This window comes from Patagioenas fasciata, chromosome 4, assembly GCF_037038585.1.
Source record: "Patagioenas fasciata isolate bPatFas1 chromosome 4, bPatFas1.hap1, whole genome shotgun sequence".
In the NCBI taxonomy this organism is placed as follows: Eukaryota; Metazoa; Chordata; class Aves; order Columbiformes; family Columbidae; genus Patagioenas; species Patagioenas fasciata.
Window position 1 is genome coordinate 16,933,455 of NC_092523.1, and position 21,165 is coordinate 16,954,619.

Genomic DNA, 21,165 nt, shown 5'->3' on the forward strand with positions numbered 1-21,165 from the left:
GGCATGCACAGATGCCTCTGGCATAAGGGAGCTTATTAAACACACCTATTAAACTTTTTTCTACTCTGAACAATGTAGTTACTGCAGAGATACTGAAAAAGATAGCACTTCACAAGTTCTGGTCTCATTTCCTGAGAAGTGGTTTTAGTAGTGAAAAAACGCTAACTCATCTCTTCAAAAACTTATCAAGTTATTTGAATTCACACAGCATGCAAGACAAATGGTGACTGTATCATGCTGCAACACACAAGTAACCTCATCTACTACTTTAAAAGAAGGACTGCTTAGTGTATATATATATATCTGACCTAAGAAATTTCAGAGTGGGAAACTAACATAACCTACTTCATGTTAGTGCTCAAGGGACAGTGGAAAAAAATCTCTGATTTCAGATTCTATCTTTAACACACATGCAAGAACAGAGATTCTGCAGCCTCACAATACCTGCTTTTCCTAAAGTCTGAATTTTAACCTACAATCCATTCTGCCAGGAAAAGGTAAAAGCTCTGTGTAAACTGTAAAACCTTCTGTCAATGTAACTGGAGATCATTTCACAAGTGATCTGCCAGTTATGTGAACTCTAGTTATTATGTGAACTGTTATACAACACTTTCATGGATCTGGAACTAGTAGTTTGGAATCAGAGGTGTTTGTCCCACATTATAAAGATCCTCAGAAGTATATTATATCAAGAAGTCACCAAGCTTTCCCAAATTATATCCTAGATACGAAAATAACTATTTTTACATTTTCTGCACGGGAATGAATTTTAATATTAAAAAAAAATATTAGCAAAATAAACGAGAACTTAAAAGAGCATTCATCATTCTAAATAGGATACCTACATCTGCTGTGATGTCGTTGAATTTAGTGATAAAGGCATGTTTCACAATATCCACAGCAATTTCTGAAGCAACCACCATGCAAACATCTGGGAATAACACCCAAAGATGATCTGAAGGTTGGGAACAAACAAGTTAGGCCATTTCATTTGATGCCAGTATACAAAACAAAAATTATAACATTTTTGCTTTACAGTGAAAAAACCTTGGGCCTCTGATGAGTCTGTAACTTTACATTACCACTCAGCATGGAGTGTGCAAGTTCTCGCTTACTCCACTGCTGTTCTAGAAACTTATCAGTACTATACAATCCCAGCACAATTAGGGTCAGGTTCTAAAGCCTTTATTTTGCAAAGCTTTATCTCTACTAGGAAGACAATCCTTGCACATATTGGACAGCAGATGTTCAGTATGTATGAGGAACAGATAGAGCACTAGAGGTTTTAGATGCTCAAGGTAAAATTTAGGTAGACCGGTAATATTCAAGCAAAATACACCACACAGGTCAGGGCTCCAATTTATTAAACCAAAGTTCTACCAAAATAAAACCAAAATTTTACTCAATATTTATTCAAGATGGTATTAAAATCTTAAGTATAACCAATATGAATGGAAAGTTACGAATTTTAATTTTAACTTAATCGTCTACCAAATTTCAATCTCACCAGCCTCACAAAATAAAATTCTCTAGGGTATCCCTTATGCTCCATATACTCCAAGGAAAGAGTAGAGCTAGGAAGAACTCATTCAAGACACTACTTTAAACATACCTATGCATATGTGTAGCATAACAGCATATACTTAAAGCAGAAAGGATAGAGTCACTCTTACAAGAAAGCCAGAAATAGAAAAATGAGTACTTAAGGTGTTCAACAAATTAAAATTCCTGAATTACATGTCCTGGCTACCCTTATCTTTCAGACTGAGGAAAGAAGCAAGAGATACAGCTGTTGATAGCACAGGAATTTGTCATTTTTGTATTTAACTTTTCTACAAGTTTAACTCACCTGGATTCCATGAGAACTGTTCCATATTTCTTAGACATACAATTAATAGCAGCACATAATTGGTGAACCTCTCTTTTATATCTAGGTAAAAAAAAAAAAACAACAACAACAACAACCTGTCAAGTCCAAATAAACATTTATTTGCATACACAGATATCTACTTATTCTGAGGTTCTATCATTTATTAAATCTTGGATTAGACAACCTTTTCCACAAATTATTTGATCAGATTTGAGGGGAGGGGATGCTGGGAACCTCATTCTGGACAGGATCTCTGCAGTTTGCTGTGGCCTGACTGGAGGTCCATCCAATGCCGCATCAACTTGGGGTTCCCAGCATCAGAAGGGACTTAGGTTGTGACTTAAATTGTGAGTTGCTATCATATTTTCTGGTATATAAATAAAATAGTCATATTTCCTGATAAAGTTTGTGCATTTCTTGTGTGATACAAAAAGAACCAGCGCCTCCTGGTGCAAAAATAGAGACCATACACATATCTGTCATTTCAAGTTATTAGCAGGGCAAATTTCATTTTGTACAGAACGTGAATCCATTAGTAGGAAAAAAGTGTTTCAAGACAACTATTACACCTTATTTAAAAGGTCCCTACTAGTCTTTCACATTGCCATTGTAAAAGAGAACAGAAGGATACATCAGTTTGGTTATGAAAACCGTAAGAACTGTAACGCAAAAGCAGTCCCACTTGAGACAGGGTTCTGTGACTTGCCCTCCCAGACTAGGCAGGGTCTTTTTTTCTATTTTGATGCCTTAATTCCAGAAACAACTCATACAGCTTGCTTCAGAAAGCATCACATTTTTTACCATTAAAAAACCTCTGAAATTTATTGAAAAGTAAGGTAAAACCTAAAACATAATGTCACCAAAAGTCAGCAAGTCTAAACAAGCCTTTTAAAAAGAACTATTATGAAAATCTGTGAAGATATTGTTATCACTTGTTACAACTGTTAATAACCACAACAATAATTTCTTTGCAGGCAAGTCATCTCCATATCCAAAGGGTTCATTGAGGGGAGAGCAGTGGATGTTGTCTACCTTGACTTCAGCAAGGATTTGGACACTGTCCCACAACATCCTCATAGGTAAGCTCAGTAAGTGCGGGTTGGATGAGCGGACAGTGAGATGGATTGAGAACTGGCTGGATGGCAGAACTCAGGGGATTGTGATCAATGGGGCAGAGTCTAATTGGAGGCCTGTAGTTAGTGGTGTTCTCCAGGGGTCAGTACTGGATCCAGTCTTGTTTAACCTGTTCCTCAATGACTTGGATGAAGAGACTGAGTGCAACCTCAGCATTTGCTGATGATACCAAACTGAGTGGGAGGGTTGACACATGAGAAGGCTGTGCTGCCATTCAGCAAGACCTGCCCAGGCTGGAGGATTGGACGGAGAAGAACCAGATGAAATTCAACAAGGGCAAGAAAAGGACAGCTCCTCCAGGAGACGGGAACAAAAAGCACACAGAATTCAAGAAGAATGAGACTGACAAGTCAATAACGGCCTTCTAGGCTTCTGAATCCACAAACCACTGTCCAAATTACCAGAACACAGTATTTTCTGACAAATCTAGTTATGAGATGTCACTTGGCACTGTCACCAGTGCATTAATATGCAGTCAAGCATTCCTTGATTGATACTCTTTATCACACCCCTTAGCGACTCAAAAGTAATCACTGAGTTTTCAGACTTTTGCCCAAAATTTCAAAAGGGTTTAATCTTTTATTTACCACATTGCATACTTCTACACTGCCATGACACAGCATTGATCAGCAATGCTTAAGACAACACACAGGTCCCATCTTCAGTGGTTCAGATCCCAGGAAGGTCTGTACAGATAGAAATGAATTCTCAAGTGGGAAATAAGGACCTTAATTCAGGCCTAAACATAAAGCATGTCTCATGCCTATCCTTCAGACATTTATTACCTGCCCAGTATATGTCAGCTCACCAGGTGACAGGATTAAACTGAGAAGGGACACCTTTGGCCTTAAATTTCCACTCATGCTGTAATAAGAAACATTTTTTCCTCCACTAATTACAGACTGGATGACAAGCTGACACCTGTTTTTCCCCTCTGCTTATTTTCTCTTTTCTCAGTGGCCTTCCCTCTAATCAGTTATCTCTGCTGCCATCACTACTCAAGGCTGCTCAGAATGAGAGGAATGAGTACGGCTGCTCTTCTTCATCCTCGCCCTCCTCATCAACTGGTTGTCAGAGGCATAAGCAAGGGAGAAAAGGCATTTTCCAGCAGCTTCAACAGAAAACCCAAATGATTCAGAAATTCATTTCATTTCTAACCCTCAAAGAGCAGGGCAAAAAAGGCTTCAGGATATCCAAAACAACCAATGATAATCAATGCTAAATCCCCAATTAAAATTTTCAAATACACAATACGCAGCAAAAATGTTTCATCATTTATTACAAACTTATTTGATATTGTATATGTACATATATATATATATATTTTTTTTTAAGAGGTGAGGGGAATTCACTGTATGATGTATTGCCACCTCCTAGATGAAAGGCTACATCCCTATATTCACACTTACGGATATCACCTCTTAAAGAAGAGCAAAGAGAAAGTAAATTACTATATTTGTGAAGCCGGGGAAAGAGTGACAAGCCACTGGTGTTAGTGTTGAGTTATAGAGACTGCAGGTACTGGCAAAAGGAAATGTCTCTATTCTGCTTTAGCACAACAAAAGTAAAATCAGAAGAAAAAGGCATCTCTGTTCTTCGTTTTCCATCATGACAAACCTTGACAACATTGACATAAGCCACTCCAACTCAGTTTCAAATGTATCCCACAAAGTGCTGGTGATAAGCATATCGCAAACTGTTTTTTCAATTAGAATACAGTGTAGCTTTAACAACCCCTTCCATTGTAAGACAGGGTTAAATGACAGCCCAAATAACAGGCTGAGGACATTCTAAATGGTCTTAGCTACCTCCACAAGCACATGATTAAGAAGTTCACTTTCTCACTGTTTATGTTCCCTGTGTTGAAGAGCAGACATCTACCATTAATTCAGGCATACTTATCCCCCTGACTGCTCTCCTGTCAGCACACACCATGCACAGACTGCATTCTATAGTAACACCATGCTTAAACTCTTCTCTTAATAGGGTAGGCCCTGAAGCCCGGCCACACATCACACCATATACTGCCAATATACACATTCTTTAGGCTATTTTGAAAGAAGACACTGAATTTGCTTTTGCTGCCATGTATCCACTAATGGTAAAAATGACTACATATGATTAAATCTGTTCAGTATCCGTTAAAATATGTATTTCAGTATTGAGAAGGGAAAGGAAGAATCAGACATTCCAAGACTTAGTACATCAGAATTTCATAATATAAGAAATGTCTTAGAAAGTAAAACTGAAATGGTTCATTTCTGTTTTCATGCTTCTATTCACTGGATTGATTACTTTTGAATTCTATTTGTAACAACTTCTCTTGATCACAACGTCTACCCCTGAGGTCATTGATACCTTTTCTGATATTTCATATTTTTCTTTTGATTAACATGGTTAAATAAGGAGTTTCACCTATTCATGACAAGTTCCGCAGATGCCTCTATGAGACAAACCTTATTTAACCCCCCTCAAGAATAAGTATATTTAGCTTCTGTGCACTTATCAGACAATGGTAATACTTTCAGCAGAACCGCAGAAAAGGTGGGACAAGGGGGCATCTATTCAGTCTTTCTAAGCTTAAGAATATATTTGTGCCATTGCTGCCCTACAGCAGAGACTGCAGACCCAAAAAAACAACTGGAAGAAAATGAGAGAAAAGTGGGGAATATATAGGGGAACATATAGGGGAACCTATATTGAGTGGTTTCTTTTAGCAGTTTAGTTCAGTTCAGGCATGCAGTTCAAGAACAGCGTATCCTAGGACACACAAAGCACTCTAAAGCCTAACTGGAAGCTTAGTCCACAGGGCAAGACTAGCCTCAGTTCCAAGGGCAGGATGTAGCTCTGGCACAGCACGCCACTGCAAGATGCACTGACATTTCAGCTGCAGGTAATAAAACATTTGAAGGATAAGAAATTTATCAGAGTACAGGAACTGAAGCAATACTGATCCATCGTTACTGAAGCTGCGATGCAATAAATCTGTTCAAGTTCAAAAGAGGTGAAAATCTCTCCTAAAAACTTGTCTATGTTATTCACCAGCGTGAAGAAAAACATTTCTATTTATAACCATACTAAGAAGTGTTTCCAGGAAAAGTTATCTGTTTGAAGGGAATAAATTAGCTTGTTTTGTGCACTCTTCTATGTATGTACCCACCTGCTTCCATCCCTGTATGGTAAAACGAATGGCATCACTTTTTCCACAAAGTGATAAAGGGAGACCTAATATTGCTATTAATGGATCTTCAATAATAATGTCTAGCAATAAAAATATTGATATGCATTTATTCTAGCATACTATTGCAGGTGCTTTTTATGGAGGAAATTACTAACCTTCTCTAATAGCAGTGCCTCATCTATTTCAACATTTAAATCAAGAAAGAGGCTTTGCCTTTCAGTAGGAGAGCTAGGTGCACACTTGTAACTATTTTCTGCGAGTACTGTGATTAATGAGAGGAAATTTATTAAATACATTTAAAAAATATAAGTATTTAAATCTTGGAAAGAAAAATACATACTATCTGCACAGAATAAACACTATCAACCCAGCTGAGAAGATTAGTTTTTTAGGTTTTTAAGAACTTCTAAGAGGTAGATTAAAATGTAGTGCAAATTTTTCTGTTACCTGATGTATTTAAGATTTATATAAATAGTTTTTCATCCAAAGACTCACAAAACAACTGCCATTTAACATTTGCATGTAGTATCATTGAAGTTTGCAGATGAATTCGACAAAAATCACAGCAGCAGCCAGAACTGAAAACCTAAAGCAAGCCTGCTGAAAGTTTAACTCTGGATTAAAAAAAACACCACAAATCATCTGCTTTTAAATAAGCAGCTGAATTCTTTTTGACCTACTGAACATCTGAATTCTCTGGTTTAAAAAGCTATGAGTTGGAATGAAAACATAAATTCTGTTTGCTTATTTGTATAAATAACTTTGATCAAAAATGTCATATGCACAAAATAACAGCAATAAAAGTGTTCAACAACCAGAAAATATTATAAGCAAAGAAGCTCTAGTGCAATCTGTCCTATTTGTTTTGAAACCAAAAATTCAACAAATATTTCAGATGGTTGATATCAGAGTTCGAAAGAACCTTCATCAAAGTATACCTGTACCAGTTTTTCCTCATGAGAAACACTGAATAGGTGTTTCCAAATTTCACACAGTTAAGAAGTGCCAGAAGCATCACATATTTCTTAAGTACCCTCTACTGTAATCTGGCTAGTTGGCCAAAAGTTGCAGTCACCTCTGGTTTTTCCTTCAGAAGCCAGCTACTCCGCTACTTTCTTTTTTCTTGGCGTTGGGAAGTATTTCAAGATCCACCTTCACAACTAACAACCAACATACATTCTGAGATAGCTGTCAAAGAAGTACACTACAATGGCAACTTTTTGAAAACAGAAGATTTTGAAGCATAGGTATTTTGAATACCACACCATTTTGAACACCATTTGAATACCATAACTTAAATCTGAAGTTTGTATTTAATAATAACTTTAGCACACAGCCAATAGGTTGTTTTATCACCTCAAATAAAAACTAGCCATTTAAGGAAAAACAGTGTTCCTAGAAGTGGAATCCCAGTTTCATCCTATTGAATCAAACACATTTACAGAAGATGAGGAATTCAAATCAGAACCCTCATATTCATCAAGGTAAAGCTGTTTTAACAATAATATTTAACAACAACAATAATAATAATCAGCCTCTGAGTTCACAGTTTCTCCTGATTAGCACAGCTATACATACCGCTATTTGACATTTGAAAAAGATTGTTCTTCTCAAACTTCTTGAAAACACTTCCTTTTATTTCAACGAACTGCAATTTTTAAAAACAGTTAATTAGGTTTTATTGATAAAAAAATGATATAAACAAATCAGACAATCAAATAATATGCAGACATACGATATGCAAAGAATGCTGAAAAAAAATTAGGGTAGCTAATATAATGAAGCTACATACTTACATTATTTGACATCATGATCGTAAGCAGTGATTTATTGTGGGAGTTGAAGGCCACATTAAGGGTTGTTGCTTGAACCATTATAAGAATAGCATGCAGGACTAGATAGCAAGGTTAAGGAAGCATATTTGGAGATAATTTTTCTACACAACAGTACTGAATATCACCAAACTCAAATTTCCTATTTTGTTTCCCAAGTTTAACAAAAAAGCTTCTATCTCCCTGTCAACTAGATTTACAGCAAGATAGTACGTCAATTTACGTAAAGTATCCACAATGCTTTGTAGCATATAATAATTATGCTAATTTTTCTTTTTATGAAAGAGCCCAATTACATTAGCCAGGAGAAACTGCAATACAACCTGAAGGAAAAACGTCTGAGACAAAGATAGATTCAGAGAAAACAGGAAAGTACAAGAACTCTCAATTCATCACATCATCTATTGGACTATGAATCTCTTTACAGATCATTTTTATCAGTTCACTGTAAAGTTACTTCACACTAAACTCATTTGCCACCTGAACATACATGAGTTTACCCTTTCATTTCAAGAAAATGTTTTCAAGCTAGGTGTTTGTTACATTCCACTAAAAAACAAGACCCCACTGTCTTCGAGACCCTGTGCCTCAAAATTCTCAAATACAAATAAGAAATCAACGTTTCCATGAACTATCCAATTACTGTTTTTCCTTCTACTACAAACTAGGCATTAAAAAAGCTGTCTACTACTGCAGCGGTACACCACTATGCAGTTGTGCTCGGTGTTTTGTTTGTTTGTGGTGGTGTTTTTTTTTTTTCTTCAACGTAGGTTAAAAGGTTTTTTTGTTCATTTTAAAACCCTGTAGAACTGGTGATCTTTGAAAGGAACACTGATTTAAGAATACTATCAATTTTTAAATATATCAAAAATAATGCAATGTGTAATCTAACGTAGAAAATTTTGCAATTGAAGAAAAAGGATACAGACATACAGCACTGCCATGAAGAAGTGAGGGATCACACCTATGTGAGCTCTTTTTCTTTCCTTAGGTTCTGTAGCTGTCCAGTAAAGAGCATCCAAAATATCTTGTCCAAATGAAGAAAACAGACGATCAGCCACCTAAGCAAGACAAATTTTTTATTGCCTTAAAGCAACACATTTCTCTACAACACTTAAATATACCACCCTAGGTACAGCTCGACCTAAAAAAGTTTCAAATATTTATCACTTTCCATCTCTTCTTCATTCAGTTTCTACTCTGGATTTCACAGTGATAGTGTTCCTTTTGTATGCTCAGCAGCTTTCCTTCCCTCTCAAATTTACCATCCCCTTTTCAATAGTATTTAAAATACAGAACCATGTAGTGTTATCTTAGATGCTTCCTTAGAAGACATCCAGGTACAGTTCAAACTTCAGCCTTTGACAAAGCAACGTGCATGTTGCATCAAACTATCCTATTTTTTTTCCCAACCCTCTGTGTTTAATAGGTGGAAAAAAATAATGAAAAATGGATTTCCAATGTGTGATAGGAGAGAGTATCAGCTTACAGGTACAAAAAGGTCTGAAATCAGATTTGCCTATACTGTTGCTTTACGTATTGGAATGAAGTATATATTCGATACAAATCTTCACATAAAGCAGAATTCAAAATGAAAAGCAATATAACACAACAGCAACCGATCAAGGGGGACTAGAAATTCTGCCAAAAAGGGATAACTAGTTTGAAAAAACTACAAATATCTAAAGTGTAACCCAAAGAATATATGCACAAGTAGGAAAAAAAAAAGCAGTAATTCTAAAGACGAGAAAACCACGGACAGCAATCTGAGCTTGTAATTTAATAGCACAGCAATAAAGGTCACACGGAGTTCCACAAGTTCTCAACACTTCATCACTTCCAGTAAGCATGTAAAACTGAGGATAACTACAAGGAAAGACTTTTTTTCTGCCTATACACTACAGTTCAGTAATATGAAAACTAAGCTGTACAGAACAACAAAAATAGCACTTCAAAAATTAAATTCAGTATCATGAGGCACATGTCTGGCTGAAAAAAACCCAAACAGATAGCTTTCAATGCTTACTAATTCAACCAAACAGAAGTGGTTACATATGAAATAGTGCTTATCTCTGCTTAATAAAAACAACTGATATTTCCTCTTACTTTCTGTAAGACAACAATTTTGGACATGTTAAAACAACATGTAGCAATACACTAGGTGCACAACATACCCACAAATACTGAACCATATCTATTAACTAGAAAATAAATTCTTGGTACAACATAAGTAAATCCAGACTTAGGATCATTTCCTGACTTTGCTAATTAAGCCTTCTAAAGGTAAAGATAACCAAAGGAGAGAAATCATATACTTTAACTTATTCAAGTCAATATTTATTGAAGTCTCCTAAAACATGAAGGATGAATTAAAAGAAATTTTTACTGGATGTCTCAAGAAAACTATACTATATGCTACACTTTAAGCATCACCTACGAAATAAAATGAAAAAAACCCAATGATCTGATGAACTACCATAAATCTGAAGTTCATAAGCTCTTCAGTTTGAGAGATATTTACAGTGGTATTGTTTTCGGCTTTTAAATTTTATAAATTAAGCTGGCCTGTGTTATTTGGTTCCTGCTCATTGTGATGACCCATTGAGTAATTACACCTGGTGTGGTAACACCAGCTACAGAATGCTTAGAGTTTCGTAGGTTTTTGTTCACAATATTGTGAGGGGTTTAATAGTTACATGGTGGCTTTGCTTTCCTTTTTATTTAAGCAGTCCTTGTATCTTAGCTGACAGGATAGAAAAATATTAAAACCCACCACACAATATTGTTGTTTGCTTTTCCAAATATGACTTACCTAAACCCTACATGCCGGCTCCAGGCTCCAGCAGAATTCCATGGTGAGTGCTGTCACCAGCGTAACGCACACTGGGGCTTCACAAGGAGCAGGAGCCGGTGGGTCTGAATCTAAAAAAGAAAAGTGTCATTTAAGCTAAATGTGCTGAATGCTCCCCTAGGCTATCTGGAGCATTCAGCACATAATTTGAAGATTTTGCATTTCTCATATCTGTCCAGGACAATATTCCCCGGACTTGTCAACAGCCGAAAACATTAGGACATTGTAAACATCTCTGTTGCTCTGTGATTAACTAAATCAGGAAGATTTTCCTACTTTGAAAGCTTGTGAAAAATGTAATTTTATTACTTAAAGAAAAGCATATTTAACAGTTCCTTAAAAACCGTTGCTTGCATTAGTAGCAAAGACTTAAAATAGTCTTAGCAAACCAATATTCAAACTGTTGAAAGCTGATTATCAATCAAGTCTTTCAGTGGGATCTCATGATATTTTTCATCAATAACGTGGATGCAACCTATTATATCATGGTAAAAAAGTAAAAAAACGTGTCCTGTGCTTGGTATCTTTGATTTCTTGAGGCATCATGGAAACGAAATACTGTTTCCAACTTCAAAGTCTAATGTAATTTTTCTAATAGCTATGAGCAGTAACAGGATTCCCCATTTCCTAAAAACCCCCACAAACTCAGGCAGCACTTCTTAGTTGAGAGGCACACACTTTTGGTTCTGACAAACATAGCAATGAAACTTAACTCTTCATTCAAAATGGAACGGCACACAGCTCCCAATTCACAGCAAACACTGCCGTTTCTCTTCAAATTACATGGTAAGCACATAGTGCTGTACTATCTCAGCTGTAAGAGAATGGACTCAAAGCAGTTGTGAAATAAGGAGAGATTACCATTTTGAGCACATGGCTTATTTAGTAAGTGATAATCTCTCACAGATTATGGAACTATATATGGATGAGTACTTCTCAACACAACTAAAATCCTTGTAGTAACTCAGTGCCAATTCAATATTTGTACATGTTTTTCAGCAAATCTAGAATGAAAGGAAACAAAATCCTATGAATAAACAACTGAGGTTATTTCTATTATATTTATATCACTTAGGATAAAGTGTGTTCCTTAAGTAATATTTTAATATTTTATGAGGAAAGAACAAATGTCTGTGCAAAATGTGACTATTTTGTCTAAAGTGTAGCTCCTTTTTACTAGTCTTCAAACAAAGGTACAACAGATGTTCAAACAAGGATTAATATGTTATTCAGAGACCCAGAATCCTAGTAAAGTAACTCTTGTGTACAAAGCTCTGATTGAGTACTTTTAACAGGTTGTATTCCTAGCATGTTCTATATTTGCAGGATGGAGATAAGATTGCAGCTATGAAAACATTATTTACTTTGTGAATCACTAATGACAGAAGTGCAATTAAAAATCTCACTCATGCTTTACAAAACAGGAATAACTTTATTTTTTTCTTCCCCCAGAATTTCTATCTTACCTCCCAAACCAGAATTTCCTTTTCTTGTTCACAACATTCATTCAATTTATTGTTTATGTACTCAGGCTTTTGCCTGCTAGTCAGGACTGAGAAAGATTAAGCAGTAATATGTGTCCTTGCATACAATGAAAGCTATACTTCCATAATGAAGAATTAAAAACCAAATTCCATGTCTTCTGCCATCTTCCTTCTCTGCCCTCTCGCAGGATCTTATCAGTATTTCAAATCAATACTTTCTAGTTTCCTCAATGAGTTCAAAACCTCATTCATTCCACTCCTTGCATTTCAGTTTAAGACATTTCTTCTTCCATTTCCAGGTCTCAATTTTTATTCAACTAAATTGATTAATAAGCTCCAGGACTTCGGCAATATGAAACAGTATCTACAAAACCGACTTTTCACAAACTTGTCTCTTTCACTGCAGGTTTATTATCAAGGGTATGTGCACATTCGTGGGAATATGAGATGTGCCATGTTCTAAGTACAAATACTGTAATACGACAATATATTAGATAGTTCAAAAAAAGCATGCTTGATATTCTGATGCCAACATTCTTACCTCAAGCATGTTATAGATGATGTAGAGCTTTATGACAGACTGTCCCCTTATAAGATGATACATCATAGAGTAGTCAACATAGTGCATCATGAAGTAGCAGATGACCAATATAACTCCTTTGAGAATGTCACATACCTGAGCAGGTTGTAGCAAACGTCTATCACTGAAATAGAAAGGGTGAGAAGTTTTATTAAAAGACATATACCCACAAAACACCGAAGTTATGAAGTCAATAGGAATTTAGAGAAGCTGTTAATCAAGGACATATTTTAATGTACTATATCACTGCCTCTTTCCCTGCCTCTCCCTCCAACCCAAAAGGAACACCATAACAGTGATGCACAGTTACAGATCACACTCCTGAGCAGGATCACATTCTCTTATCTGCCACATCCCTTTACTTAAAATAGAGTATTTCTCAGGTAAGAGCTCCCACTTGCTAAGAACCTTCTGCATGCATGCCTTTTGGTTTTTAAATTTATCTTCCCTATTCCAGCCAGTCCTACTCATCATTTTGACTTCCTCAGTTACAGAAATTGTATTTGCTACAACCAAAAGAAATGAAGCAGTCATTTTTAATTTCAGTATAATGAACTAGATGCTGAGGAACAGGTTCTAAATGCAATTCCATATCTTCTTTTAGCTCTAAGCTCTGCAGCAGTAAATGCACACAAATTGACATCAGAGCTTGAGGCTGATCTTGGACCAATGCAGAAGTTTTCTATCTACAGTCCCACAAGCTACCCAGAAGACTAAATGAATCATTATCCAATTTCAGCCTATAAACTAAAGCTACAGGAAGAAAACAGCTTTACCTCAATTGCCACAATAGCAGCCACAAGCATAATGAAATTGCAAGGCAGTATTTACTTGCCTATTTACTGAGTTTAGAAATAATAAGATGTAAGGCATTTAAAGAGCCTTCAGATTAAATCAAAAGATTATTTAAGAATTAAATATCAAAAACCAGAGAAATAATTTCTATTACATGCATTCATTTTTAATATACACTGAAAGGTTTTTGCAGAAGTTGATGTTTCAAAAAAGTCAGAAGCAGTTAGTAGAGCGCAAGTCATGAATTTTCATTTTATGTTTTCTTAAATGACTAGGTTATCCAGAGATTATACAATGCTCCCATAAAGTGATACACATTTAGAAAAAAAATATAGAGTAAGTTGATAAAAATTCATGCTGTTATTAAAAAGCATCCAAACAGTTACTTATGACCTCTGGGAGTCAAGACATTCCACAGACCCCACAGAAAGATAAAAATCCCAGCTACCTGACTCATTCTATTTAAGTACAACATCAGAGCTAGAATGTTATACTTTGGGTTTCTTTGTTGTCTTCCATTCAAAAGAAAAAAGCCCTGAAGACAGCATTCATGCATCATAACACTCATGGAACCACACAGCGTCACGCTACAATGGGAAACAGATAATTCTCATTCTAGGAGTATATGAGAAAGTTTCCAGAACTTTCAGATTTATAGTACACTTTGAACAGAGAGTAACTGCTCCTTTTATTATACACCTTTTACTGCATCATCTGTGTTAGAATTAATTCTATTATCAACAACAGAATTTAACCTGGTCCTCCTTAGGTTCTTAACCTAAGAGACATTTTCTTGCTCTCAGAATTCATCCAGTAACAGTAACCACATCACATTTTATTTCAGACTAAGTCCTTGACAAAAAGCCTCAATGAATTTTCTTCCTTTCCCCCACCACAATAGTTTTAACTGAAAACATCAATTTAAAAACGTAAAGAGAAGTGAAAGTGTCCATTTGACAACACATTCAGTATTTGCTGCTTAAAGAACCTATGACTATGCCCTTGCATAACACACACAAATAAATTCACCCTCTCCAACTGGCAAAATTATGTTCTGAAAATTTATTGACCTATTTAACTACATCTGACTTAAATGATTATACTTATTTAAATATGTTAGCGTATATTGAAAAGTTTATTGGATTTAAACCAGAACATGATTATGACTACCACCCATATGCTGAATAACACAGCATGTTCCTTCTTCTCCATCCTACTTCAATTTTGGAAGTGCATTCAGAGTCATTTCAGTATGAGTCCCCCAGCCGACACTCACAGTCTGCAACACATTGGGATAAAGCAGTAAAGCCATTATCATGCTACACACAGTAATGTCAGGCCTTAGCATTTGAAAAAGAGAATCAGAATTTGTTACTCAGAAATCAGCTTCTTCATTCTTCCAGCCAACATCTACCTCAGCATTAGAGAAGCAGTGAGTACCCGGTAGAGAAAACCTGACTAGAAGAGACACCCACTTCAGAAGTCTGTTTTAAAACTTTGGCAAGGTACCGATTTTTATGATGGAATGGCCTCTTGTTGAAATGCGCTAGTAAGCAGAACCTGTTCATGAAGTTTCTGAAGCAGCCCAGAAAGACTCTCACAGGCAAACGCTTTGATGTCCACACCACAAATCAATACAGACTGAGAGTTACTATGTTAAAGGTTTTCTAGCTTATAAATAACATCAAAGATGCCCAACCACCAGTACAGTCACAAATTGCAGTTATTCTGTACTGTTAACCCCATCAGTCTTCTGCTTGCATTGATTTTCAGCAGTTTGATTACACTCACTTGAGCGAAACCAACTCAGGAGAAGCTGATGGAAAACCAGACAGCAACCATCACACGGGAATACAAACTCTAAGAACAGACAACACACACCCAAGAGCACCACTGCTCTTCTGAAGGTGGTCTCAACTCTGAAAACTAACTCTGGAGAAAAATGCCATATGAAGGTGCATCCAAACTCACACATGGCATCCTATATGCTGGAAAGACTAAGGTATTTTGAGAATGCGCTGTGTACAGAACAAAACGAATATCACTATGGTTCAATTCAAAGGCTGCCCAAAGGGCTAGATCAACTGCACTTGATCGCTGTGCCTTACAGGAATCAATCTTTTGTGGAATAAAGTATATACAAATAACATTTTTAGAGAATTTTACCTCTCAAAGTGACTTGGATCTTATTTCTCAGTAGGCTGTATATCTAGAAAAAACTGCAATAAACACTTCCATTTTTTTTCTGATGTTTTAACTAAAACCACAGTCTATTAGTGCTCTATTCAAAGTTATGCCATAACTTCTTGTGCTTCTCACCCATGAGAGGCAGAACCAATGCTGTGACAACTTCAAGACACATGTCTAAAAGCAATTGCAAAAATATCGTCACAAGTTCCACCTTACTCAGCTTGATGACAGAAGAGCTGTCAGCATCTCTAACCCCCGGTCAGTACAAGGGATTATCGCAAAGGTTGAGTACAGAGAACTGCTTTATAGCAAAAGAGAAAGAACCTGGCATTTAAAATATATTCCAGTCTTCATTGCACACTAAGACAGACCCCTTCATACTGAATAGGCAAGTAATCTATGGTCTACAAATAATATGACTACTGCATAAACCCACAAAAGCACTTTTACTGCAGCAGAATCCATTTCTGCTCTGGCTAATAATATTTACGAAAGGATTTCGAGGTGTGGCTCTGAATATAATATGGGATAGGGATAATTATTTCATACAAAAGACAAGGAAATCAAGTAAATGGATTAAGTCTAATGATTTGTCACCTTTTGGCAACTACATAGAAGTAACTGCAAAGCCCGCAGTTATGAAATGATGCAGTCAGTGTTCAGGGAGAACTGAACACTGCAGTTTTAGCTTGAACCAACGTGAGCCTGATCATGTGCTGTATTTGTCACAAATCATTCCTATTCCTTGAATTAAACTGTTTAATACATATAAACACACGCAGGCTGATGTGTTTTTATGCCTGTTATAAAAAATTCATAGCCTACCCATTACACTTTCTGCATTCATTTTTCTCAAGATATGTTTCTACTTATTGTCTCCAGTAACTACTCAGTGCCAACACTGGAAAGGTCTTTCAGAACAATCTTGAGCGCCAAGTAATCTGACCTCATGATTAATATCACACACAAATTCATAATGCTGTACTCATCTGCACCATGAGTACTACAGATTCTCTAAAAAAAGAAAAAACACAGTGTTGTGCTGATATTTTCAATATCTCGTTTGAAAGTAGGGAGCCAAGAAGTTATTTATGGGTGCTTTTTCTCATAAGTGAAAAATAATAAAAAAAAAAAATAGATAAAGAGCATAAAAACTACCTTATTTTATATTTAAACACTTAGTTACAAAACAGCAAGCAGCAGAATCTTTCTACAGAAATCAGTCGGTCTTTTTCTTCAAAGCTATCCCAGATACACAATAACACCATAGAAGTGAATTAAATATTAACACTTTCCCAGCTTTAGTGAACTGAGAGCGTTTGGCCACAAGATGCAGTTATATCCTACTGGACCCCGCAAATAATATTATATTAATTGTTTCAAAATTTAGCTGATTACACAGCTGAATATAATTTAAATTTCAACTCTCACATCTCATAAACCAGTAAATACATGGATTCATTTGGACTGTCTTTCAAATGTGCTTTAAGACACATGATTTCTGGTGGCGGGTTTTCTTTCTTTCACCTAATTACTTTCTACCATTATTTATTACTTCTAACATTTTTACTATAAGTCATGCTCTCCAAGATGCTCTTTAGAGAATTTTATAAGTGGTTTCATTATGCTAAACCTTGAGTTCCCACGTTTAGCTATACAGACCAGACTACCAAGGAATTTTTAAATTAAACTTCTTCAAACATCAAAGTACCTTAATAGTAGAGAGTAAGGCTTATCCATTCTTACTATTATCCACTACATAAAATCTTCTATTGCTTTTCTATTACTAGTGCTGAATACACCGAGGTGTTTAAATATGAGATGATCCTTCAATCTGCATGAATTCAGGGTGAAAATCCAAGCATTACTCTAAAGGTAAACTCTCTCACACTGTAACACTAACTAGCAAACTAAGGCAACATAAAAAAACCATGCAGGGACTTCAGCATTCTACAGTGTGTACTTACCAAGATGTTCAAACTTCTCAGCCTTTGGGTACATCTACCATTAAGTCTACTAACTGACAGAAAACATCCACTGAATCAAACCCTTCTGTCTCCAAATAATATAAGTATATAAATGCATGCCTAAGGGGATATACCAGCTTATTATTCATTTTAATATAAGCAAGTGATGTGCAAGCCTTACTACTATACCTCCTTATTCCACCACAGGATGCTTCTCTTTCACTCCAGTCAATTAACAAAATGAGAAGCATGCTGAGCTCAATGCTAATCACACAGTGTTCAAGGCAGTTAGAAGTGAAACCACAGCAAAATTTATACAGTGCACCAACTGACATAAACCAAGAATTCAGAAAACTGGTCTGCTACAGGAAAAGATTTCCTTTTACAACAGAATTCATAAGCTCAAGGTTTAATACTCATGCTTCAAACTTTCCAGTTCATGGTTTGTCTACCTCAAGACACTTAGTAAGTGTGAATCCAAGTCTTTCCTAGGTTTAGAAAACAACTGGATCTGTGTAACTCCTCTCCCTTTAGCTAAAAGCAAGCGTCTTCCTTTATAAACAGCTAGAAAGAATTATTTTGCTATTCTATAAAACTAAAATACTGTTAAATTAGAATACTACCAAATATTTTGGCTACTCATTAATTTGTTCTGTACATTTTAAGAACAACAACAAAATCTAACTTTTTTCATGATTAGTTGTAACATGTAAGAAAATGCACTGAAAGTGTAACAAAATCAAGAGCCAAACTTATTTCAAGATATACATAAACCAACTACCCAGTAATGAGAAATCTGGTGTGAAAAAGTGATTGCTATAAGCAATCTCCTTAGACAAGTGAAAGTTAAGGAACTAGTTACCTGACTAATTTTCAAGGTATGTCTATTTGATACCATACCCAAAAGGCCATGATCCACATTTCATATTACTAGCAGTAAGAGTTCTGTCTCCATCTACTGGTTAAAAAACTGTGAGGTTCAAACACTTACAAGGGCTATGACCACACAAACAGTCGTACTACTGATACGTAGTATCTGTGACTATTCCAACTGAAGAGCATCTGGATTTCACAGTATCTTTCCTTTCAGAAGAAAAACGGCTCAAGATTTTCAGTGTATTGGCATCTACCCCATCAATTCCTTTTCTGTTCCAACAGCTGTACAATTAAAGTTACTTAACATTAAGCAGAGCATTATCAAAAATAAATCACAGTTTACTGATATTTGGCTTTAATGTGTTAAAAATCACAAGTAGCTACGCAGAACTTTAAGTGACTGGCTTCCAAAAAACCAAAGATCGGGTGTTAAGTGTTTCAATAAGCCTTACTTATTGAATTTGGGACACAGAATATGCCCCAGGACAAACAGGAATTTGTTCTTAATGTAGAAAGAAGTGCAAAAAGCTCACTAGAGTAGTCTCTGTTGTGCTTTTCAGTAACTATCATCGCAAAATGAATATGTTCACTATATTGTATACAAACTAACCTGTAAACAAGTATACTTGTCTGAATACTTCATTACTTTAGCTTCTAATGCATAAGCACTCTGTATAAATTATTTTAAACTTAACTTTGCACAGACTGTCATATGTCATCATATGACTTCTTTACTTTTGTCTTTCAGGCTTTCTGGCATCCCTCAAATCTTCACAAGTCTGATTAGATATATTTTTCTAGTCACCTCGTAGAGTTGTTTGGTTTTTAGTTATTGGTTTTATTTGGTGTTTGTTGTTATTTGTTTGTGTTTTAAACCAACAGGAATTAAAGACATTTTTCTTGTTTAATTTTACAGTTTAGAGATGTCCAACAGGATGACTGCATTTTTAACTGGTTCCTTTACTGTAGTCTCATCCAAACAATTCAGATTACTCTAAACAATTACTCCTTCACAGTTAGAACAGAAAATACTTCCAATGCTGATTCACATATGTGGTAATTTAAAGATACGAATACACTATCACTGTAATAATGCCTTAGATGGATATTTTTAACTGTAATAAAATAATTAACTTCACCACCTGTATACATATACATTTATAAACTCTTAAGATAATAGTATTATTTCTACAAATGCTATTGTACTTTACACTATTTAAAAACCCTTTTCATTTATAAAGGTTTATTTTTTGTCTAGTAATGCAATTAATCTTTTTAGCACTGAGGTTACAAGTTCAAGTGAGAATTTTACAGCAAACCTTTTGTAACTGTACTACTTATTCAACATGAACACTGAAAATGTTAGAAAACCACTAGGGTTTATATTAATAATATACTTCAGTTAGTGAAATGGTGGTCTAGTTAAAGTTTTGTTTAAGATATCTTTTCTTTCTCCATTTTTACATCTTAAGTACTTGTATGAAAACTGAACCGTGGAATGTTGTTTTACATGTAGATATTTAGCCTTGATCAAAGTCTTAATTCTTCAAAGTGTCCTTCATTAATGAACTACAGTATCATAGGTTTCTAATCTTATATGAAGCATTAAGAAGAACTATTCAATTAACACAAAGGGATATTTTCCTGTTAACATACTAAGCAAAAATGCCATGGAAAACAAAAGACAAGTGAGTTTGTCTGAAGGGCACACTTGACCATAAAGACACACATTAAGAATTTTCAAAATGTGCAAAATGATCTCTTGGAAATATTTTCCTACAATTATGCTCAAGTTTGGAATTAAGTTTGGATTCAGGAAGAAAAGTTATTTTGATCAAATCTAATAACCATTTTGAGACTTTAAAAAGAGATCCAGTTTACAGTACGCAGGACTTCATTGTTGCAAAAACTGTGAGATGGATAGACCAAGTGCTGATAAAAATATGTCCAAAACAAAGAATTCTAAGATACAGAGAGCTGAGTTTGCCAAGATTAGATGGCATTTCATTTCTCAAACAATAAAAAGCCTCTACATGCACACAACACAGCACGAGACCATGCTAAGAATGAAACAAAACCAACCTTGCTGTTAGGCCCCGATGAGAGCTGTCTCAAAATAAATAAAAAAAATGAGGTTTCAAATAAGTGACAACTAGCATTAGCTTTCATTAACTTTACTTTTTTAATAACAGAATCAACTATAACTGAAGTCAGTAAACGAACATACGCTGAAGTCCTGTATTTCATTATGCAGAGAATCAACTTTAAGTCTAAGACACCTGGCAATGAACTTTCAGAACTCCCCATAATTCACATTAAACATTACAAAAAACTGCTTGAAGTACACGCAAAAATACAGCTATGAACTTCACTGAAGCACTACTTGGAATAAATGCAAAAAAGCT

The 21,165-nt window shown here is 35.5% G+C and overlaps 1 protein-coding gene across 7 annotated transcripts in view; it reads right to left on the reverse strand.

The window, feature by feature from the left end:
- Window positions 1–21,165, reverse strand: part of TAPT1 (transmembrane anterior posterior transformation 1) — a 47,215-nt gene that overhangs the window by 11,992 nt on the left and 14,058 nt on the right. For 5 of the 7 annotated variants that reach the window (XM_065836997.2, XM_071807331.1, XM_071807330.1 and 2 more), the window contains 7 exons: window positions 20,843–20,866; window positions 12,894–13,056; window positions 8,943–9,078; window positions 7,982–8,079; window positions 7,764–7,833; window positions 1,850–1,930; window positions 846–955 (listed from right to left, as the gene is read on the reverse strand). In XM_065836997.2, the coding sequence (XP_065693069.2) occupies window positions 846–955; window positions 1,850–1,930; window positions 7,764–7,833; window positions 7,982–8,079; window positions 8,943–9,078; window positions 12,894–13,056; window positions 20,843–20,866 (682 nt within the window). The remainder of the gene's footprint in view (window positions 1–845; window positions 956–1,849; window positions 1,931–7,763; window positions 7,834–7,981; window positions 8,080–8,942; window positions 9,079–12,893; window positions 13,057–20,842; window positions 20,867–21,165) is intronic. The other 2 variants (XM_065836998.2, XM_071807334.1) reach the window with 1 other exon arrangement.